The following is a 19,488-nucleotide window of genomic DNA, read 5'->3' on the forward strand; positions in this document are numbered from 1 at the left end:
TATGTTTTGTCAACTTCAATAAATATAGGTATGTAATGCTGAAAATAGAAGTTTGAGGTGATGACTTTTCAGTATGTTTTCCTCATCACCATTTATAAGTTCATCTGTTGACATTATGGACAGCAAATTCAATACGCTAAGGAAGTGATGAGCACTAAGGTATATATCTAGATATAGCCGTTTCCTATTTTCTGTGTGTGTGCTTTTTTTCCTTAGGTGTTTTAACGTCACAATGAGCTGCTGGCATATCTGAGCAGAACAGCTTGGCAACATCTAAGTAATAATATAATCTATATATAGTATATCTGCTATATATTGGATATGGCAGTTTACACAGCTTCAAAGAAACCACCTCATTCCGCTGAAGTGTCTTGACTGGTAGTCAGGGCCTTCTGATTGGCCGATATGTCACACAAGCGAATATAACTTAACAGGGATGAAATACTGATGTGCAGAGATGCTGCTCTAGCACAGATAAGATGTCTGGATATATTCTTGATTTCCCCTCCGGTTATAGAATCTCCCCAAATATAACGGATAAAATTCTGACATTCTCGTCCAGAAATATGTATCCGTTCTAAAGCAATTCTTCGTTGCACAAACTATACTTAGTGAACTGTACGGTCTTAGGACGTAAAAAACCTGTCTGATATTTGACACCTAATATTTACTCATATTATATAGTAATGGAGAATTTGAGTCACATAATACGGCAGTACAGCTGCCAGTTACACGATGAGAAAACAGAACGGATTTGACTAAAGCCCAGAGAACGGTGGGGGGAGCGAGCCTGTATTCATGAGCACTGGCGGAACACACAAGGCCGGAGACGCTGAAGAAGGAGACCAAGAGACAAGGTTAGAGGGATTAGACATGGGTGCGAAGGTGGATAGGCTAGTAAAGACAGGAAAACATGAGGGAAAAGGGCCCTGCCCATGAGAGCTTACAATCTAGCGAGGTGAGGCAGACAAAAATATATCATGAGCGTTCACATAGACCACCAATATACTGTGCCAAGCGTTAACACTTGTGGACACTGTAGGCAACATTGAAATAAATGCAAAGAGCAAGTGCATGTGTACAGGTCCATTCACTTATATTATTTTGCTGCTCTATCAGCGTGTTTGCCAGTCTTTTTGAACGCACATTAAAGAAAATATATTTAGCATATGAGCTCTAAGGCAAAACATTTTGCTTAAATAAAAACACACTTTACTACTGGTCACTAACTATGAACACAATTAAACATAATTATGATCCTAACATCACTATAACCAAAATAGTTTCTATTCCTCTAGCCCAACATAAAACCGTAGTTGACAACATTTTTAGACATTTAGTACTTCACTTGTCTAAGGTCATTACCTACAGCTTAAAGCCCAGCAACATGAAGGTCACTATCTACGGTCCAGTCCTGCCTGCTATAGTCAGAACCACTGGGTGCAATAGCAAGCCAGCTAACAGATGTGAAAAGGATATTTCAATACCCTAATATATTAAGTGGGATGCTTGTTTATTTTCTCCTCTATATGTGACCGTGGAAGAACCAGCAATGTCTGTTTAGCAGTTACAGGAAGTATTCTAAATCAGGATCACCGTGCAAATACTACAGCATGCTTTCAAGAAACTAGAGCGTTTCCAACATCTGCAGTCCATCATATGGTGCCCTTGTGACCAGGTGCCTTTAGCTATACCACGGTCCAGAGACAGACATTGGAGACACATGGGATATTCTGCAAGGCTTTGTATGTAATACTGGGCCACATGTGAAAGGGTTCTTATGTAGTCTTCATGACCAGAGTAATTCTTCCTATAAGGTCCTCTTTGTATCGATGAGGATGTTACTGACAAAGCATAGTGCATTAACACGCAGTATCACAGTAAGCCTATGAGTCAGTTAGGAAGCACTGAATAGATACTGATTCTGAGCCATACAACAGGGTTTACAGCAGATTTCTCCAGGCCACAATGGGAGAAAACCTCACAGAAGCTGTAGCAATTTACCTGCATCAGTCCCTTGACGGGATAAGAAAAGCTCAACTGTCAGGTGCTGTGCAGCAGAGTAAATGGCTTCATGGGCAATTCCAGTGTAGCAATGCGTAAGATCACCATTTGGAGAGTGCCAAGTGACCCTCTCGCTGACCTGTTTTTGCTATTAGCTAACCGTTCCTTAGAATGGGGATTTCACTGGCGGTTCCTCCCCCTGTGCTGGTTCCCATACTCCTTATATCAGATCATTGCTTAGAGGTGCCAACTACAGTGCAGGGGATGCTGTTTCCCTAGTGATCAGGAAAGCTGGAGAATGGAAAAGAATCCTCAGGATGATTATACAGCAGTCCAGGTGACAGTGCAGCAGTGGTGGTTTGGGTGCCCAAGCTATTTAGAAATATACTTCCGGTAACTTAGTCCAAAACAGCTGCTGGAGCTTTGGACTTTCTGAGTACATCTAGGCTTCCTCCAGGGCACATAGGATTAGCAAAACATGGAGAAGCAGCACTGGTGTGCCCAGATTTGCAGAGCTGTGCAGAAACATGATTCAAGCTTACATAAGAATGAACTGGATTGTAGAAATGAGGGTGGGGAGAACGCATTTTCAGGGGGATTCCTACTCCACAAAAGCATGTGAATTTACAGCTTCAGTGGTAAAGCACATTTCTATGCACACGCCAAGCAATCCAACAAAAAGCTTCCCGCATGCAAAAGTGACATACAATAAAACAGTCCTGAGGCCCGCTCATGATTTCTTTAGTCCACTAATAAGGTTAAACAGAGCAGCATTTCAGGAGAATGCTAACAATATTAAAAACTTTTCATTTAATTGAAAGGGTGGTGCCTAAGGGGTAGAAGGTTGGACGTTGATGTGACGCTTAGAGGTGCACTGTACAATAGTATAAAGATTTGTCAGGTTCCGTACACATTGAGACAGAGACAGAATACGCACCTTGGTGTGCGCTGAAAGGACTATCGTGGCTCACTGGTACGATATGAAGGTGTTTTGCAGTGCACATACATACATACATACATACATACATACATGTATATACATATGATTACCTTTCCTAATTTTGTTTATTTGGTATCACACTATGAGGCACTCTGCCTGTTTTCTATTGCAGTAATCAACTTTGTCCGGACTTAACATCTGGTTTCAGGCTTTCAAGGCTGCCACTCATACAGGAGTCAAGTGTCTTTTTGGACTTTCATGTTTTTAGGGATTGTTTTTATGTACATGTATTTGAAATTGGAGATATATATCTAAGTGTTTACGCTGTGGTTAATAGTGCCATTTATATCTGTTGTTGCTTTCCATGTATATACATATACAAGTTAACCCGTGTATGATACTCATGCATTCTAGTCAAATCAAGCTACTTAAGGTGTTAAAAAGGTTCTTGTCATGCATTTGGGGCTAGGCCAGGCTTCCTCAGGGGAAGAGCGTTACTTCCCGATGTAAGCGCCCTTTTTTAACGTGGTTTTGTCCACATGTCACCACCTCATCATTCTTCTCCATCACCTCATCCTTCATCTTCATCGCCACATCCTTAATCTCCATCGTCTTACTGTTCTAAAACCTCTCGATACACAACGTTTCTAAACACCTTATCGCTGTGCTCAATCAGTCTTCCTTGAAGGGCAGTATTCATAACCTGCACTTTCACATCACTGCTTCTCCGTACTCGTGAAAATGCGACATACGATTGTCCATGACCAAACACAGGCTCTGGTAAATAAATACCCACACGGTCAAGAGTTTGAGCCCTCAACTGGTAAATTTAGCCTTTACTACCCCTCCCACGGGGGGAAGGGGGGATGATGGAAGTTAACGGACTTCGCTATTATAATTTTTTTGTCAAATAATGTCAGTATACCAAATTTCAGGTCAATTGGATGAGCCCTTTCTGAGAAAATAGTTTTTTCCACACACACACTAACACACGCCGCTAGGCTTATATATATTAGATACTCTGCTTTATTATTTCAACAATACAACATCTGAACAAAACTGAACCTTACCAAGCAAAGCCCTACATTGTGGTGCGTAATAAAATCATGGACCCCAATAGTACAGAAGAATGAGAATAGCAGGAGAGATTCTCAAAATTCATGTAAGGGAGAGCAAGGGTGTGTGGTGTGTGTGGGGAAGAGGGGGATGGGGAGGGCATAACTTTTAATATATAACTATAGCTAAATGTCGAATTAGCTTTAAAATCACTGCACATTTGTGAGTAATTTTCCATTTTTGCATGCAGAGATAATGAAGTACAAGTTCCTAGTAAAACTGTAAAATGCATCTGCATTATAATGTAGTAAAAACTAATGAGTTCCAATGTTTAAAATGGAACAACGCTATGTTCCAAATCACATATGTATATTCTTTGCCTCTGTACAGTGACGCCTCCTAGGCAGTAATTAGACGGTGGGTAGAAATTGGGAGTCTCAAAAATAATAAAAATAAACCAGCAACTTTGGCAGAAAAAAAAAAAAGTACTACGAATCAGGAGGTTTTAGCAGAGTCACAGTCCCTAGGGAAATTTGCAGTAGAAATGTATTTCTTCATTGGCTTTAAAATCTGTGCCTGTTCAACGACAGGAGATAAAAAAAGAAAGAAACAGAAGACCCCCCACAAAAATAAAATCCCCAAACTTGATCTGATTTATAAAACAGGATTTCCAGTACTGGACTGTCTGTGTGCAATATTTAAGGATCTCAATATCAACGTCATTTTCTCATTAGGAAAGAAGTGAAAAGTTAGCTTACATTGTTATATTTATAGGATTCAGAATCATACATAAGTGGTTCAAAAACCTGGTTCATGGGGAAAAAAAAGTGTTCAATATGGTTACGGCAGCAAGCAACATCTAATACGTTTTTAAGTAAAGGATTCTGACACTAGGACATTTAAGAGAGTATATTTCACAACTTAAATATTTAAAACATCAAAATATTTTTCTACTTCAGCTTTGTGAGGTTTTCAATTTAGTAAGGGTTCCCCTTTTAAACACATAACCCAATTGGGATGGTATTATAACTCCTATGTTTCAAAATGCAATCACAGTAGCATTGTCAGATTGCAATTAGCATTTCTGGCTGTAAAATGTACCTGTCGCATACACACTGCAATTAGTTGGAAGCTACTTCCTAGTGAATGGATAGGCTGAATAGTGCTTCAAGCTCACAAAAAGGCTGCAATATACTACTGGTGTTGGAATCTCAATCATCATCAGCCTGAAGCAGAACAATGACGAGATCAGGAGGCTGAGGCTATCCGCACATCAGGGATCCAGAAGGTGCACAGGAGGGGTGCCAGAAGGTGCACAGGGGGGGGTGCCAAGTAAGGGACCCATATAATCCAGGTAAGGTGGAGCAAGTGAGCTGGGTGTAACTTCTCAAAACACTATATAAAAGTGGAGTTAGCCATTAAAGGAGAATTAAAACTCTCACTAAACATCTAACAGGGATTTCCATACATTTGGGTCCCAGTACCAGAAGGACACATTACAAATGTACTGATTAGTGTTGTAAAACTACAAGTCCCAGTATACCCTTCCAGCAATAAGCTGCTATATATTGGCAAAGCATGCTGGGACTTGTAGTTTCACAACACCTGGAGTACCACAGGCAATCCAACACTGTACTAGATTTACCCAATTCTTGCTGAGCAGTGGTCACAAACTTGACAGACGAGACAACATAATAAAATGGGGAATATTGAAATGACTATAAGAGTGCAGTGATAAATCTGAGTTATATTCACTTGCAGGAAGAGTAGCTCTGGGAGTTTACAAATAAGCTGATAATATTAAGAGCCATTTAGTGGTCTGTTTATTAAGTTCTGAAATGAATGCAATATTAACGAAGCTCAACATCATTTACTACTAAAGGGAGTAAGGAATAATCTTGCATGTAGTGTTAATTATCTCAAAATGTGGTTTATAGAACTCTCATTAACATTACGCAAGACACATGGGCAAAAGAATAGGTATAATGAGTATTTAAACTCTGCCGTGTTAGGAGTAGTGAAGCAATACAATTCTTCTGCATCCAATAGTGTTAAAAGTACGGATTATGAGATAGAAATATATATTAGTTATATAAATTATTAAACTGACTACAAAATTGTAGCTGCACAAACATGCCAGTCATCAATGACTGCTTTTATATTTATGATGGCTGATAATGCTTCTGTTCTACAGTAGCCAGATGCACTATCCCCACTTATTCCACTACCTTTTCTATCAGTTGTTCCACACTTCTTAAACTGTAAGATTACGGCGCTTTTGTTAATAGGGTGGTCCTACTCTAAACAATGAGAGTCCCATATATTTGGGCCATACATATGAAACTTCCACTTCTTTATTAGTCTGAGAGGCATGTTGGTGTCAGTAGCTGAGGGGGAGTGCTGGCATTGGATTGCTATTTGGAGGCTTCTGGGGTACCTCTTTGGTAAGTTGGCTCTCAATTTAAAAACACATATGTATGGCCCAAATATATGGGACTCATTGTTTACAGTTAGGACCATCCTATTAGCAAAAGCGCCGTGGAGTGGCGGGTGGCTTTAACATACATTTGCAAATGTGTGCAACTAAGACTTTTGAATTTTTATCTACAGTAGAAATGGCAGATCTGTTGCTGGCTATAGCAGTGTGCTGGGGGATCTCTCTGTGTGTTTGTTGCTTTCAGGATAACCCCACCCTTTCAAGCACCTGCTATAGCCTATAAATTGATTGAGTAACTTCCACTTCTTTATTAATATGTATTATAGCAAGGACAAAACTTTTAAAAACGGTAATTTATGAACTGAAGATTTGTTAAACCACAGTGCAAATGCTCTTCTGTGACATCACGCACCGCCTTATGAGTAAGAGTTCCTAGTTCTGCGGTGAAACGTATGGATTTACGGGCCAAGACTACAGCGACTGCAGAGGTGCAAAGGATTGCACCGGCTCATGGGAGGATTTAGGTGAATTGAGAGTTTCCTTGCCGAGTGCTGACTGGGCACATAAGACTTTTATTACACAAAAGTGCACAAGCGCAATTTCATTTTACAGGATGGGATTATTTAAATAACACGTAGGAGTGAAGAGGGCACTCTAACAGGAGGTCGCAGAGCGTTATCAGACCAGAGATACTGAAAATGGGAAAGACACTTCCTACCTACATGCTACACTTTAAGAACCCCCCGTTTCACACCAAAAACCTGACATCTGTATTAAGGACAGTCCTGTTGTTGCCTCATTTTCATAATTAAGACAATAATAGAAAAGGTAAAATAAATATATGAGGTGGCCCTAAATTGGTAGAAGGTTGGACATTGATATGACATCTTTACTGATACCACCAAGCTCGTTTTCTGCATTTTTTAATGTGCGTATTAAGAGCTTATTTGCACAATTGCGAGCACATGCAGACCAGCATACAGACGTATATACGTTTGTTGAAGTCGGATTATTTGCAAATGTGTCAGGGCAGGTGCAAAGAGTGGACGATGATAACGATGGTCGTCAGTAAGAGAATCACTAGGCTGAGGGAGATGGCTCCAACATTGCCGATTGGTGCTTTCATCAGCTTTGGTGTGCATGTTATAGCAATAAAAAAAATTCACGTAGATGAGACAGGGAGTTGTTTCCTCTGTATTAGAGAGGTTTTTAAAATTTTACTGAGGCTAACAGCTAATACATATTTTGCAAACAAAACTAATAATTACAAATATAGGTAAGTGTATGTTACCTATGCCTGGCATAAACCAGGCACAATTTCAGCCAAAGGTGCACCTGGCTCTTTGTCTGTACCCACGAGCATATAGGGAATGGACCACAGAGCCTACACAGAGAGAATGCACCATTTTCCACCTTGACCTATTTCCGGAAGAATAGTTATCAATTATCTCTGCTTGCTGAATTTTTTTCTGTTCCTGAACAGTGCATGCATCATGTGAAACACACAAGATTACACACGGTAGAAACATGACAAACTGATTGTGCCCTTAAATAAAAGAAAAAGGGATTCTTATACAACTGGTGATCATGACCGAAAATAGTACAGAGCAAAGCTTGTCCTGGTGCAACAGCTTAGAATGACATTAAATACTGATTTTATCAATGGCACCAGCACCACAGAGTACAGGAGAAGTGCAGTATTACTGTATTATCAAATACTTAATAGTACTTCGCAAAATAATACATTCATTGTGTACAGGTTCCAGTTTTGTTTTTTTTTTACTTTTGAAAATCTTCAATTTGCATCTTGGTTCAGCTAGACTGCAATGGGAAAATAGTGCTCAGGGGTTATATGATCCAGTCACACAGGCTAAATATTTTCAGGAGGTTGAGAAGTTGGTTCAGGAATTTCGTAAGCTTGCCTAAAGATGAGAGCTTTCAATGGACTCTTGATGGTTGGAGGCTGGGAGAAAGTCTTCTTGTACAAGGGAGGTAATTCCAGAGTTCATGCACACCAAAATATGTCCTGTAACTGTAGTTCTATATTTTCAAGGGACCTTGCACACGGTTGTGGTTACAGCTTACACACCAGTGTTACAAAGCGTTTGCACAGATGGGCCAGACAGTGACAGATGCTGGCTTTAGAGATCAGAAAGAAGTAAAGGGCATTGTTAATCCTGCCTCACTAGAGAGTCAAACAGTTAACATGGATGCCTAGAAGAGATCTGCCTTAGGCCGAGATGAAGCAAACATTTAAATGAACAGCTTAAAAGCAATTTCTCTGGGAAGGAGGCAGAGCACAGGATGGACAATCCAATGATCAGCTTGACCTCTGTGCTGCATCAGAGATGCCAAGGGAAAGTAATATGGAAAGAAAGATTCTCATCACAAATCCTCCTCGCGGAACCTTGTGGATTATTGACTGTAAACTGCATTCACATAAAACCACCGAGACTTATTACCAGGCAGTAAAACACAATTTTACAGCACGTTTTCATGAGCACAGACCGAGAAAGTCGAGGTGACAGAAATATGTGTGACAGAGAAGACAGCAGTAACTTGTATTAACACAGTGATCAGAATGTAATATGTTTATTAATGGTGGGCTAACACTTTCAGAAACTTTTTCTTGCAAGTCCAAACAATATTCGTGGCACAAAACAGTCTTATAATGTGTGAATATTTTATTTTTGGCCAATTGGGACTGCAGCATAAATGATTCAGGCTATTGTATAATAATACTCCCTAACATCAATGCAGTGGATATTCATATTATTTAAATATCCATTGTTTGGACTGTCATACCCAGCATGGGAATTCTCTTTCCCCATTTCCATTTACACTATTGAAAAGCAGACAACTAATCTTGAACACTAACACGCTGCCATAAAGTGATGCTGACATCCACCGGAATGTATAATGTGTGTGCGACACTAGCTCAGGCCTGTCCAACTTGCGGCCCTCCAGGTGTTGTGAAACTACAAGCCCCAGCATGCTTTGCCGGTAGACAATCAGTTGATAGCTGGAAGGGCATGCTGGGACTTGTAGTTTCACAACATATGGAGGGCCGCAGGTTGGACAGGCCTGCACTAGCTGGTGACTGCAATATAATCATGATTAAAATAGGCACACAGACTTAGAACTAACCATTTAATCAGCTTGCAGAACAACCAGATCTGCGCCCAATCTGGCCACATATGACACAGCATAGAAAAAGCATAGAATTAAAAAAATTACATTAATCATGTTCTGACCTATTTTCAAACGTGTGAGTGCTGAAATATGTTTCTATATTACATAAACATATATTAGGCTTTGCTTAAATTATATATAATTTAAGAAATGGTTTAGCTATTTACACTAGTATATTGAGTATTTAACAAAGGTACTGGTGTCATTTTTATCCATTACAGAAAGATTCTGTATTTAGTCTAAGTCTAAGGAGATAGTCATTTAAAAATTACCAGAAAAAAAAAAAAAAAATCTTTTAAATAGTGTTACAAGGGTTTGTAGAAGAGTAAAGTAAAACTCATATGGGACAGTCATATTTTACATGAAATACTTCCTACTAATAATAAAATGGTCAGCGCAGCAGTCTTTGCTGTACCTAATTAAAGCAATATATTATTAGTGAACAGTGAGCTATAGGTTGCTGAAACTAATGAGCTATCCAGCATCACTTCATTATTAAAAGTGCTCATTATAACTGGTGGTACAAATACTTAGAATGAATGAAATATGAGCACAATAGAGAGGTAGAAGTGTAGATGTATTGTAAGTGAGCTGGAAATAGCTTTAGAGAAGGCCTGTTTAATTGGCTGAGTGGAGGATGAATGTGGCAGGTACTCAGACGCTATGGCAATAGGTTGAATGAACTAATTTTTCTACTGCATGTACTAGTATACAGTGTGCAGCACTGCATTCATATCATCCTCCAGTATTCTACTCCTCCAAGTTATTCTCAATAGGTTTTGTTCAGTAATAAAGCACTTCAAGTTTTACCAAGCTACAACACTTGGCGTCACCATTCAAAGCCTGGAGAAGGTTCAGCAGCTGCAGAAAGAGATATCCGACACAGTTTTCTAATGGTCAAAGGAAATTAACTTGTAAGTTGCAAATTGTGCGATTGATCCTACGAATAGATAAAAAAATGACTTTTTTTAATCTTCTTACAACAATCCCGCTTTGTTAGCTGGTTGTAATTGCTCCCTAGAAATAACTTCCTTGAGTTCCTATTAAACCTTCTGCTACAAGTAGACAGAAAGAGTCATTAATGAAAGTGAAAACCTACTGGCCCACAGCTGAAAAAGAATAGATAAAAAATGAAAAGAAAAAAAAAAAGCATTTTGTCAATTTGTATTGATAATTTTGCCCAGGTACACCTATTTTATAGAAAAGCACGTGGACTTGCAGGCAACAATTGTGGCGCCCGTGGGTGCAATATTTTGTCGAGCGCCAATGTGCAAAAACAAGATTTCCATTTCCAGGCATAGATTATTTAAACAATAGGGTAGAAAAGGTGCATTTGGGGGTCTAGAAAAGGGGGGGGGGGGAGGGGAAAACAGTATTTTTCTCACCACAAAAGAGCTTTAAATGTTTTAGAAATAGGCGATAACATTGTTTTGATAGTTGTACACGATCAGCAGAACCCCAGGAAATTAACTATGGGAAGAATTCAAGAAAAGTGTTTTTTTTCGTTTTTGATTGGTCCATTTTGTTGCAACCACTACTGATAAAATACAAAAATATTTAATCTAATAAACTACAAAATGAAAACCCAAATTCAATGTCTCTTCTGAAAAAAAAAAAAAAAATGAATGTAAAATTAGCTTAGATAGACTTAGAAATGTTTTGGACATTAAGGTGCAATCTACCTCTGGTCAAGAAGCGGTTAACATTTATAGATAATATTGTGAACATAAAATATAATTATAAGCAGGGTAAATGTCTCTTTAACCTCTACCACTTGAATCCTTGGAGTTTGATGGTGCATACATTTTTATCTAATTATCCAGTATACCTCGATGCTTTGCAGGCTGCAGATTCTGAGACTTATTATAAAGGATCACAGCCTTCCATAAACTCTATTATTTTTTGCACAAAGAAAAACATTACTGGCCCGTTGAAGCACAGAGACATAAAAAATACAAAACGGCACAGAAGACAGATAGGGGATAGCTAAATTTAAATGCAGCTATGAAATGACTTCACCAAACCATAAATGGTCCTTTGTTATTTCCACCCACTGAAAGATGACATTTATCCCAGCACAATAGAACCTTACACCATATCATGCCGATAGGATTCTGGGAAATTGTCCTGAGTGGTCTGAGATAACAGCAGAAGGCATTGCAAATACGCAGCTTTGCACACAACAAGAGGAGACTTTGCTACTTAGTGACTCTGGTGCATTGTGCGGATTTAACTTTAATTTCATCGCTGCTGACTGCTCTTGAAAACCCATCATCCCTCTTAAATAACACTTCCCAGATCTACTCGGTTATCCAGTAATTCATTTAGCCAGACATTGCCCACAGTGTTTTTTTACTTAATTAATATTTTTCTCATAAAACCATTGTGGCTTTACTAAGGGCATGACAAAGCTGAATACACTGCTGGCTCTAAGCAAGTTGAAATGAAGACTTCCTTCACAATGAGTGCAACTGTATCTCTGTATGAAAATGCTTGGGGCACATATAAATATACACAGTGCCGCATGAGACAGTTGGTTTCTATGTGCCTCTTGGGTCACATATTTTGCTTAAACTGCCAGGGTCTCCTTGGGGAACCCCACTAGCACCCCTTCATGACTCACAGCCAGAAATAATAGCAGAACAAGCAGGAGTAGAGAGAAAGCGCTGTGCCCTTTGCATCTGCCTGTGTAGGATATATTTGTATCACTTCCTAACCCAGCGTCTACTACTCCCATGGTGCCGGCTAGTCCAGACCGGACCAGGTCACCTTCAAGATCGTATTCTTGCTTCCGGAAGATATAACACCAATGCAGCGATCTATATAATGAATCTTCATAGCACAACTCAAAGGCTACCATAAAAAGATTGCAGACTACAGAGATCCCATGCTTAGGAACAGAATTCTGATTGTTTTGCTGATGCTATGGACACCAACATTTCCTGGCTTAATGAACACAAGAGCCGCTTGGCAGCCCAGAGATTCTTCGCCTGTGCGGAGTCCTGAATGCCACTACAAAAGACCTGCCAATATGCGATACTCAGCTCTACACTGCACTTTCCTCTCAGATTGAAATAGCCAACTTCCTAATTGACAATATTCACTGTACACTGAAATTTTGCCCTGGGCCAAATATATTATACAGCAGCAAAGGATGTTATTCTGTGCGCCGTAATCTGTGCATAGGAGACACATTTATTGAAAATCTTCCTTTTATTTCCACAGGAACTATCCTGGGGTTCTTTTTCTGCAACGGGTGACAGGAAAGTTAAGGGTTAGCAATATTCCTGCATAGTCACTGTAACTTCTTAGTAAATAGCAATACAAAGTAACACTTTACTGTCTGCACATATAACTCAATGGCAGTACAAGTTGCAGTCCTTACAGGTCATTTCTAAGTTACTTTCAGATATATCCTTAATGCACCCAATATGGGGAGGAGACCTTAATATGGCATTTAACCCTTCACTGAATCGGTCACAATCCCAGTGGGACTCCATTCTGTCAAAACCTCTAAAAGTATAACCTTAAAATGTTTGCAATTGATAGATATTTGAAGGGATGGTGAAGCACAAGGCTACAACAGGTAGTACTCAAACTGATTACCTAAACCCCAAACGTGATTAGCTTATTACCCGAGTGTGTGATCAAACCAGCTGTGTTTAGGGACCACAACCTGTTTATGGCCAAACTAGTCCCCTTAACACAGTAATGGGCAACGGGCGACCCTCACTGTTTAAAATGCCTGCTGATATGTCATCACCTCTTAAATGTATTGCTTTAACTTATTATCATCATCATTTATTTATATAGCGCCAACATATTCCGTAGCGCTTTACAATTGGGGACAAACATGGTAAACTATTAAACAAACTGGGTAAAACAGACAAAGAGGAGAAGGCCCTGCTCGCAAGCTTACAATCTATGGGACAATGGGAGTTTGACACATGAGGCTAAGTCTACATTTTGCATTTCGGCCCAGCCAGGCTGCAAAGGTAAAAGTGACTCATAGGCTAAATGATCCTGTATTATTGAGATTAATGGTAAAATGCAGCCCTCTTGATGGTTAGAGGGCTGTACCCTGCACCTGAAGCCTATCTGGTTGCCCATTCCTGCCTTAAAAACTCCCGGGAGACTGATGACAATTAAATCTCCATGAACAGATTTATCAGCGTTGGTACAAATCAGACACACATTTCTCCAGCAATGTATCCTCAACCTCTGACCCATCCTGGGTCTAGATATCCCATGAAGCCTTTATCAGAGGCTCTTAAAAATGGCTGGTGAAATGCTGCTCACTGGCTCATTCCAATTATGTGCATGGTTGTTCGGAAACAACCCACTTTGTAATGGAAGACTGCATCTCTCCGCATACAAGAGCCAAGAATAGTGTGTCCACCACAATCATCGCTGTCACACACCTGGCAACCAGATTTACCTAGCTATATTTGTTGATATTGCTGTTTACAGAGTATGTTCCTAACGGGTACCCAAGGCTACTTGAGGCTGCTGACCATAAATTAGGAAGAATACAAATAAACACAAAAAAAAATAAATTATAAATAATTACAAAAAGGAAAAAGTTGTCTTAAAATGGATGCAGCAGTTTTGCTAGAAAATCGAAGTTCTCGATCTTCAGCCCCATCTCCTCACACCTTTGTTCTGTTATTTTCTGTCTTTTATGTTTGTTAGTTTTTTATACATTTTTACAAAGTAAAAATTGTAAAAACGTAATTAGTAAGAGCTGAAAAAATATGTTCAGTTAGGTACATTTAATATTCATAAGAATAAATAAAGCCTATCCATGTACAAGGAACTAGTCATTGTATTCTATTAGATATTGCTTCAGTGCAAAATATTGCTACCTCTACTGTGTGTGTAGGTGACAGGTCCTCAGAGCTAAACAAGAGTCTCTGATTGCTTTGCACAAAGCTCATCAAATTACTAAATAATTTCATTTCATTATTATTTCTTTTTATATAGTGCCAAGATATTCTGCAGCACTGCACAATCAAGGGGGAAAAAAAATCCAAATTGGATGTAAACAAAGTGACAAACCGTGAAAGAAAGAGGTGAGAGGGGCCCTGTGTGCTCTCTACTTTCCACGGATGCTGCAATTGTCTTTTGCTAAACAAATACTGAACGCCAATGTTTATCGCAGATAATAAAGACACACTGACTGGCCAGATCTTATTAAAAAAACAAAACAAAATGAAAAAATAAAACCACAATCTATTCTACGGTGACTTTCAGCAATTCTGAGATCACAGGAAAGCCTTAGAAGACCACATCAGTCTCATAACTGTTAGGTTATTAGCTACAGCCCTGCCTCATTATGACTGGCATAAAACAGCAATTGATCCTATCTGTGGAGCCACACAGTCTACTGCAGTCTTGTAATCTCAATATATTAATTCATGAGATGCTTCTGCCAACATACTCTTCTTGTAGTTATTGTTAACCTGGCCGTGTTACACTTCTCTGTGCTTGGTCAAGTCACACTCATGCCAAGAACTTCGTTCTTGGTAAGTACAGAAGACATCCCCAAGCCTCAATGTCTGGTTGTTTTGAAGAGGATTATATTATGTAGCCGGACATTTTACTTATATTGAAAGGTATAGGAGTTTACACACACACGCCGGTCCTGCCACTCAGCCCAAGCGATAGGATCATTGTTCAAATTGGCTATATGTGTGGGAGGCCAAACGGAGCGAGAGCCTCTAATCCCTTCCAGTGTCATGGCGGCCTATTGGCGTGGCAACAAGATGGCCGCAAGGAAAACCAGCAGCACTAACAGGGAGTGCATGGTTAAGTAGTAAAGGGGCGACATTTTCCAATAATCCTCAAGCAAAATATAGTTGCGTACTAATTTTATAAATTATATGGGCTTTTGGCTGCTGCTGTCAGACAAAGGATGGTGCCCTAGGAAAAGCGTCTGAATAGGGCAGCATGTGGGCAGCATGGTGGCTCAGTGGTTAGCACTTCTGCCTCACAGCACTGGGGTCATGAGTTCAATTCCCGACCATGGCCTTATCTGTGAAGAGTTTGTATGTTCTTCCCGTGTTTGCGTGGGTTTCCTCCGGGTGCTCCGGTTTTCTCCCACACTCCAAAAACATACTAGTAGGTTAATTGGCTGCTAACAAATTTACCCTAGTCTGTCTGTCTGCTAGAAAATTTAGACTGTAAGCTCCAATGGGGCAGGGACTGATGTGAATGAGTTCTCCGTACAGCGCTGCGGAATTAGTGGCGCTATATAAATAAAAAGGTGATGATGAATAGGGGAAATTTAGCTCTGTACACTTAATTTTTCAATTACATGAAGAAAGTGCAAAGCCAGTCAACATTTAAATATATATATATATCATTAACATATATATATATATATATATATATATATATATATATATATATATATATATATATATATATATATATATATATCTTTGCAAATAATGTTCACTCCAAGCATAATATTCTCATTTCAAAGATGTTGACATTTGTTTATATTTTTTATATCATGTAGTAGGTTATTCAATTGTATGTTATCCTGAAAAAAAAAATTCACCTTCAAAAGTAATCTGTTACACTGTTTTTTTTAACAAAAACATTTTACAGATGCACTGTAGAAAGTATATTATTCAGACTTTTAAAAAAACACAACATATATTGCATTTATAATAAACATCAGATCAAACCCAATGTCAGTTTCTTATATTGTATTTTTTCCTTCCATCAAATTCTTTTTAAAGTGATCAAAGAGAGACCATGTTGGGCAATGCGGGTGTTTTCAGCTGACTTTGGCTGACATTGCAATATGCATTATCAATAGGGCGATAATCCTGTACAATGAAAATCTGATAAAACCGGACTGGGATCAAATGGAAAGGATAGAAAATCTTGTTGGCCGATGTACAACGTTACGTATGGCATCACCGGCCATGTGAAGCAGAACGGTACTTGTAAGATACGCCCATTTGTCCTGAATGGTGGATGAATAGATGTGCGACAGATTTTGACAGATGTGCGGCAGATTTTGACACATGTGCAACAACTGATGAAGCACACCTAGAGAAGTCTTTTAACCACATGTTGGCTAAGAGCAAAACAAACCTGGTGGTCACAGAAACCTTATGCTGACCGCACACACTGCAATCTCTCAGCAAAAGTGGTCTGAAAACGATAAGTCAACTGGATCATTATTGGGCATGTTGGTAAATTTGGTCAGAAGATAACCATCAATCACTGCTACAAGGCCATCCTGCCAGATGTCATCTAATCTGACCACTAGGTGTGTGCAAATATAACTGTGGTCCTGGTGCCTGGCACCAAACAACAGGACCAACCCGTTTGTGGCCAACTTTAGTGACACAGACCAGCATGAGTGACTCGGACCTATTGATCACTAATTGGTTAAATAAACTACCTATGATACTAATCATTTCTTCCACGTATCATTCTATTTCTTATATGAATCGTCTAATTCTGCCACCCTAAAGCAGGGGGCAATCTATGTAAAGGAGAGGGCACAGACACCTTCAGAAGAATAATGGGTCTTCTTATTGTTTTAAACATACAGACAAATGACAATGTCTTCCATTGTGTGGATTCATATAGAACTAGCAGGTCCATGTTAGAATGCAGAATGTATACAAGGCAGCCACGAAGAACGTAATGTGACTGGTACCTCGGTCTCGCACTACTTACAGCATCTTTTTCCGGATTGCACACCTTCACCCACAGGATGTGGTCCAGCAGCCAGTCGATAGGCTTGTCTTTGTAAAACATGAGGATAAACTCGACGATCAGACTGAGGTCCAGAGACTTGAAAAGCTTCCCTGAACATAATAAAAGAAAATGGTGTTTACTTAGATTTAGATTCAAAGTACTTCATAAATATGATTTACAAATTATCCATTTTGGGTCATCTGTTTTGGTGAAGCTTCATGAGCAAATTGATGGTACTTTAGTCTTAATGGCAGCAATCAAACATGAGAGGGAGAGATGGAGAGGTACACGTTTACTGTGTAGCTGTGATTCTAGCAATACATGGTGGGCAAACGGATAATAGCAGTTGGAAATATGCATAAATTAATTGGAGTGTCAGTACAAACAATTGTGTTCTTTATCTTCATTTCTGCTCAAAACTGAAAATTTAGTCACAGTTCAATTTCGGTGGCATTTCATAAGTTATACATTTAGCAGAGAACATTACTGACTGTTCCACCCAATCTATTGGATCCGTAATGTCTATGCTTTTCTCACTTCTACCGGGTTGGGATATTTTCATGAGATTAACGACATGAGCAAGGAAAGGATTTCTGGACCATTACAGACATCAAGGAACTCAATGGACTTAGTGGAAAGGCAAACTCCAGGGAGGTAATATTGAGTAACTTAAGGAGCTCTATCTAAAACTGACTTTTACATTTCTGTACAGTGTTGAACACACGAACATATAGACAAGCAGAGAACTCCTCCATGCAGTGTGCATGAGGCTGAACTCATAAAAACTTAGAACTTGTATCCCATTAAAGACAGCAGTCTGGATGCTGCCAACAGAGGTAGTATATAAAGAGGTAAATTAAAGAATCTACCTCAGGTGATGCAAGGAATTAATTTGAAATCTTATGTTTAAAGGTGACACCCCACCCCTTTCCCTCATATGTCCAGTCACCTGGATTTCATAGGTGATTGTTGGGACCTTTCTTTTACACTACTTTGGGGAGGGTATGCCTACAGGGGGAGCTCTCCTTGTCATGCAGATTGCCATTACACTCTGCAGCAGAAAATGTACTTTCAAATTTGCTTACAATACATGATAAATGTACGTTTTAATTTTAACCAACACATCGTTACACTAAATCATTGGTGTGAAAAGAATTAATGATTTAGAGCAGCCAATACCAAATGAGGAAAGATAGGGTGCTTAGAGATAAAATTAATTTAATATGCCGATCTAATGTACAATATACTTACATATCACTTTAATATCAATTTGCTGTACTATACTATACTACACTACAATGTTTCTTTTTGCCTGAGTACATAGTACATGATATGCAAACATGCAATCTAATCTTTTGGGTGCTGGACGAAAGGGGAAGGGATGGGGGTTCTGTCTGCAAGTAGCAGATTCTGAGATTTGGGCCTGCATCAACAGATAATCTATGAATCCTGTCATTGTATGCCAACTGAAAGGAAAACTAGAGCTAAAAAGCCATCACTGACCCATGTAAAGAAACACATAAGCGGTCACTACATAAAAACGTTATATGCAGTAACACAAAATAAGTTACGCAAACTATACGAGAACAGTAGCTTTTCCATTGCAAAAACAGATATATTTTTTTCCCTCAATAAATTGCCTACACCCAACTAGTACAGCCATGGTGGTCCCATACACAGATAATACTTGTCCCCATCAGTGATTGTAAGCTTGTGAGCAGGTCCTTCCTGCCTCTTTGTCTGTATTACCCAGTATTGTATATTATTGTGTTTGTCCCCAATTGTAAAGCGCTACGTATTTTGCTGGCGCTATATAAATAAGTGATGATGATCATTGTAAAAAATATGTTAGTGTTTTAAAGTTGTCAATAAAGTTCTGAGGACAGACGTGGCAGCCGTCCCAAACTCATTGACAACCTTACAATGGATGCAGTTTACTCTCTTCATCAGATACAGCCTGATGAATTTCAGTATCTGCTAAATAAGGTGGGGTATCAAGTCAAGAGACCTATGCGGGTTCTACAAGTTGAGGGATTTTTCAATGAAAGAAAAGGAACAAATTCAACTTTAATATAACAGTTGATTGCTGAACATCCAAGTTTTCAGATTTTGACTTTACAGCCATGGCTTCTGG

General features: G+C 39.2%; 1 protein-coding gene across 1 annotated transcript in view; it reads right to left on the bottom strand.

Annotated features, from left to right (window-relative positions):
- Positions 1–19,488, bottom strand: part of MGAT4B (alpha-1,3-mannosyl-glycoprotein 4-beta-N-acetylglucosaminyltransferase B) — a 210,510-nt gene that overhangs the window by 18,326 nt on the left and 172,696 nt on the right. Inside the window, exon 9 of the mRNA XM_075210020.1 lies at positions 17,334–17,464. Coding sequence (XP_075066121.1) covers positions 17,334–17,464 — 131 coding nt within the window. The remainder of the gene's footprint in view (positions 1–17,333; positions 17,465–19,488) is intronic.

Source organism: Mixophyes fleayi, chromosome 4 (genome assembly GCF_038048845.1).
Source record: "Mixophyes fleayi isolate aMixFle1 chromosome 4, aMixFle1.hap1, whole genome shotgun sequence".
NCBI lineage: Eukaryota > Metazoa > Chordata > Amphibia > Anura > Limnodynastidae > Mixophyes > Mixophyes fleayi.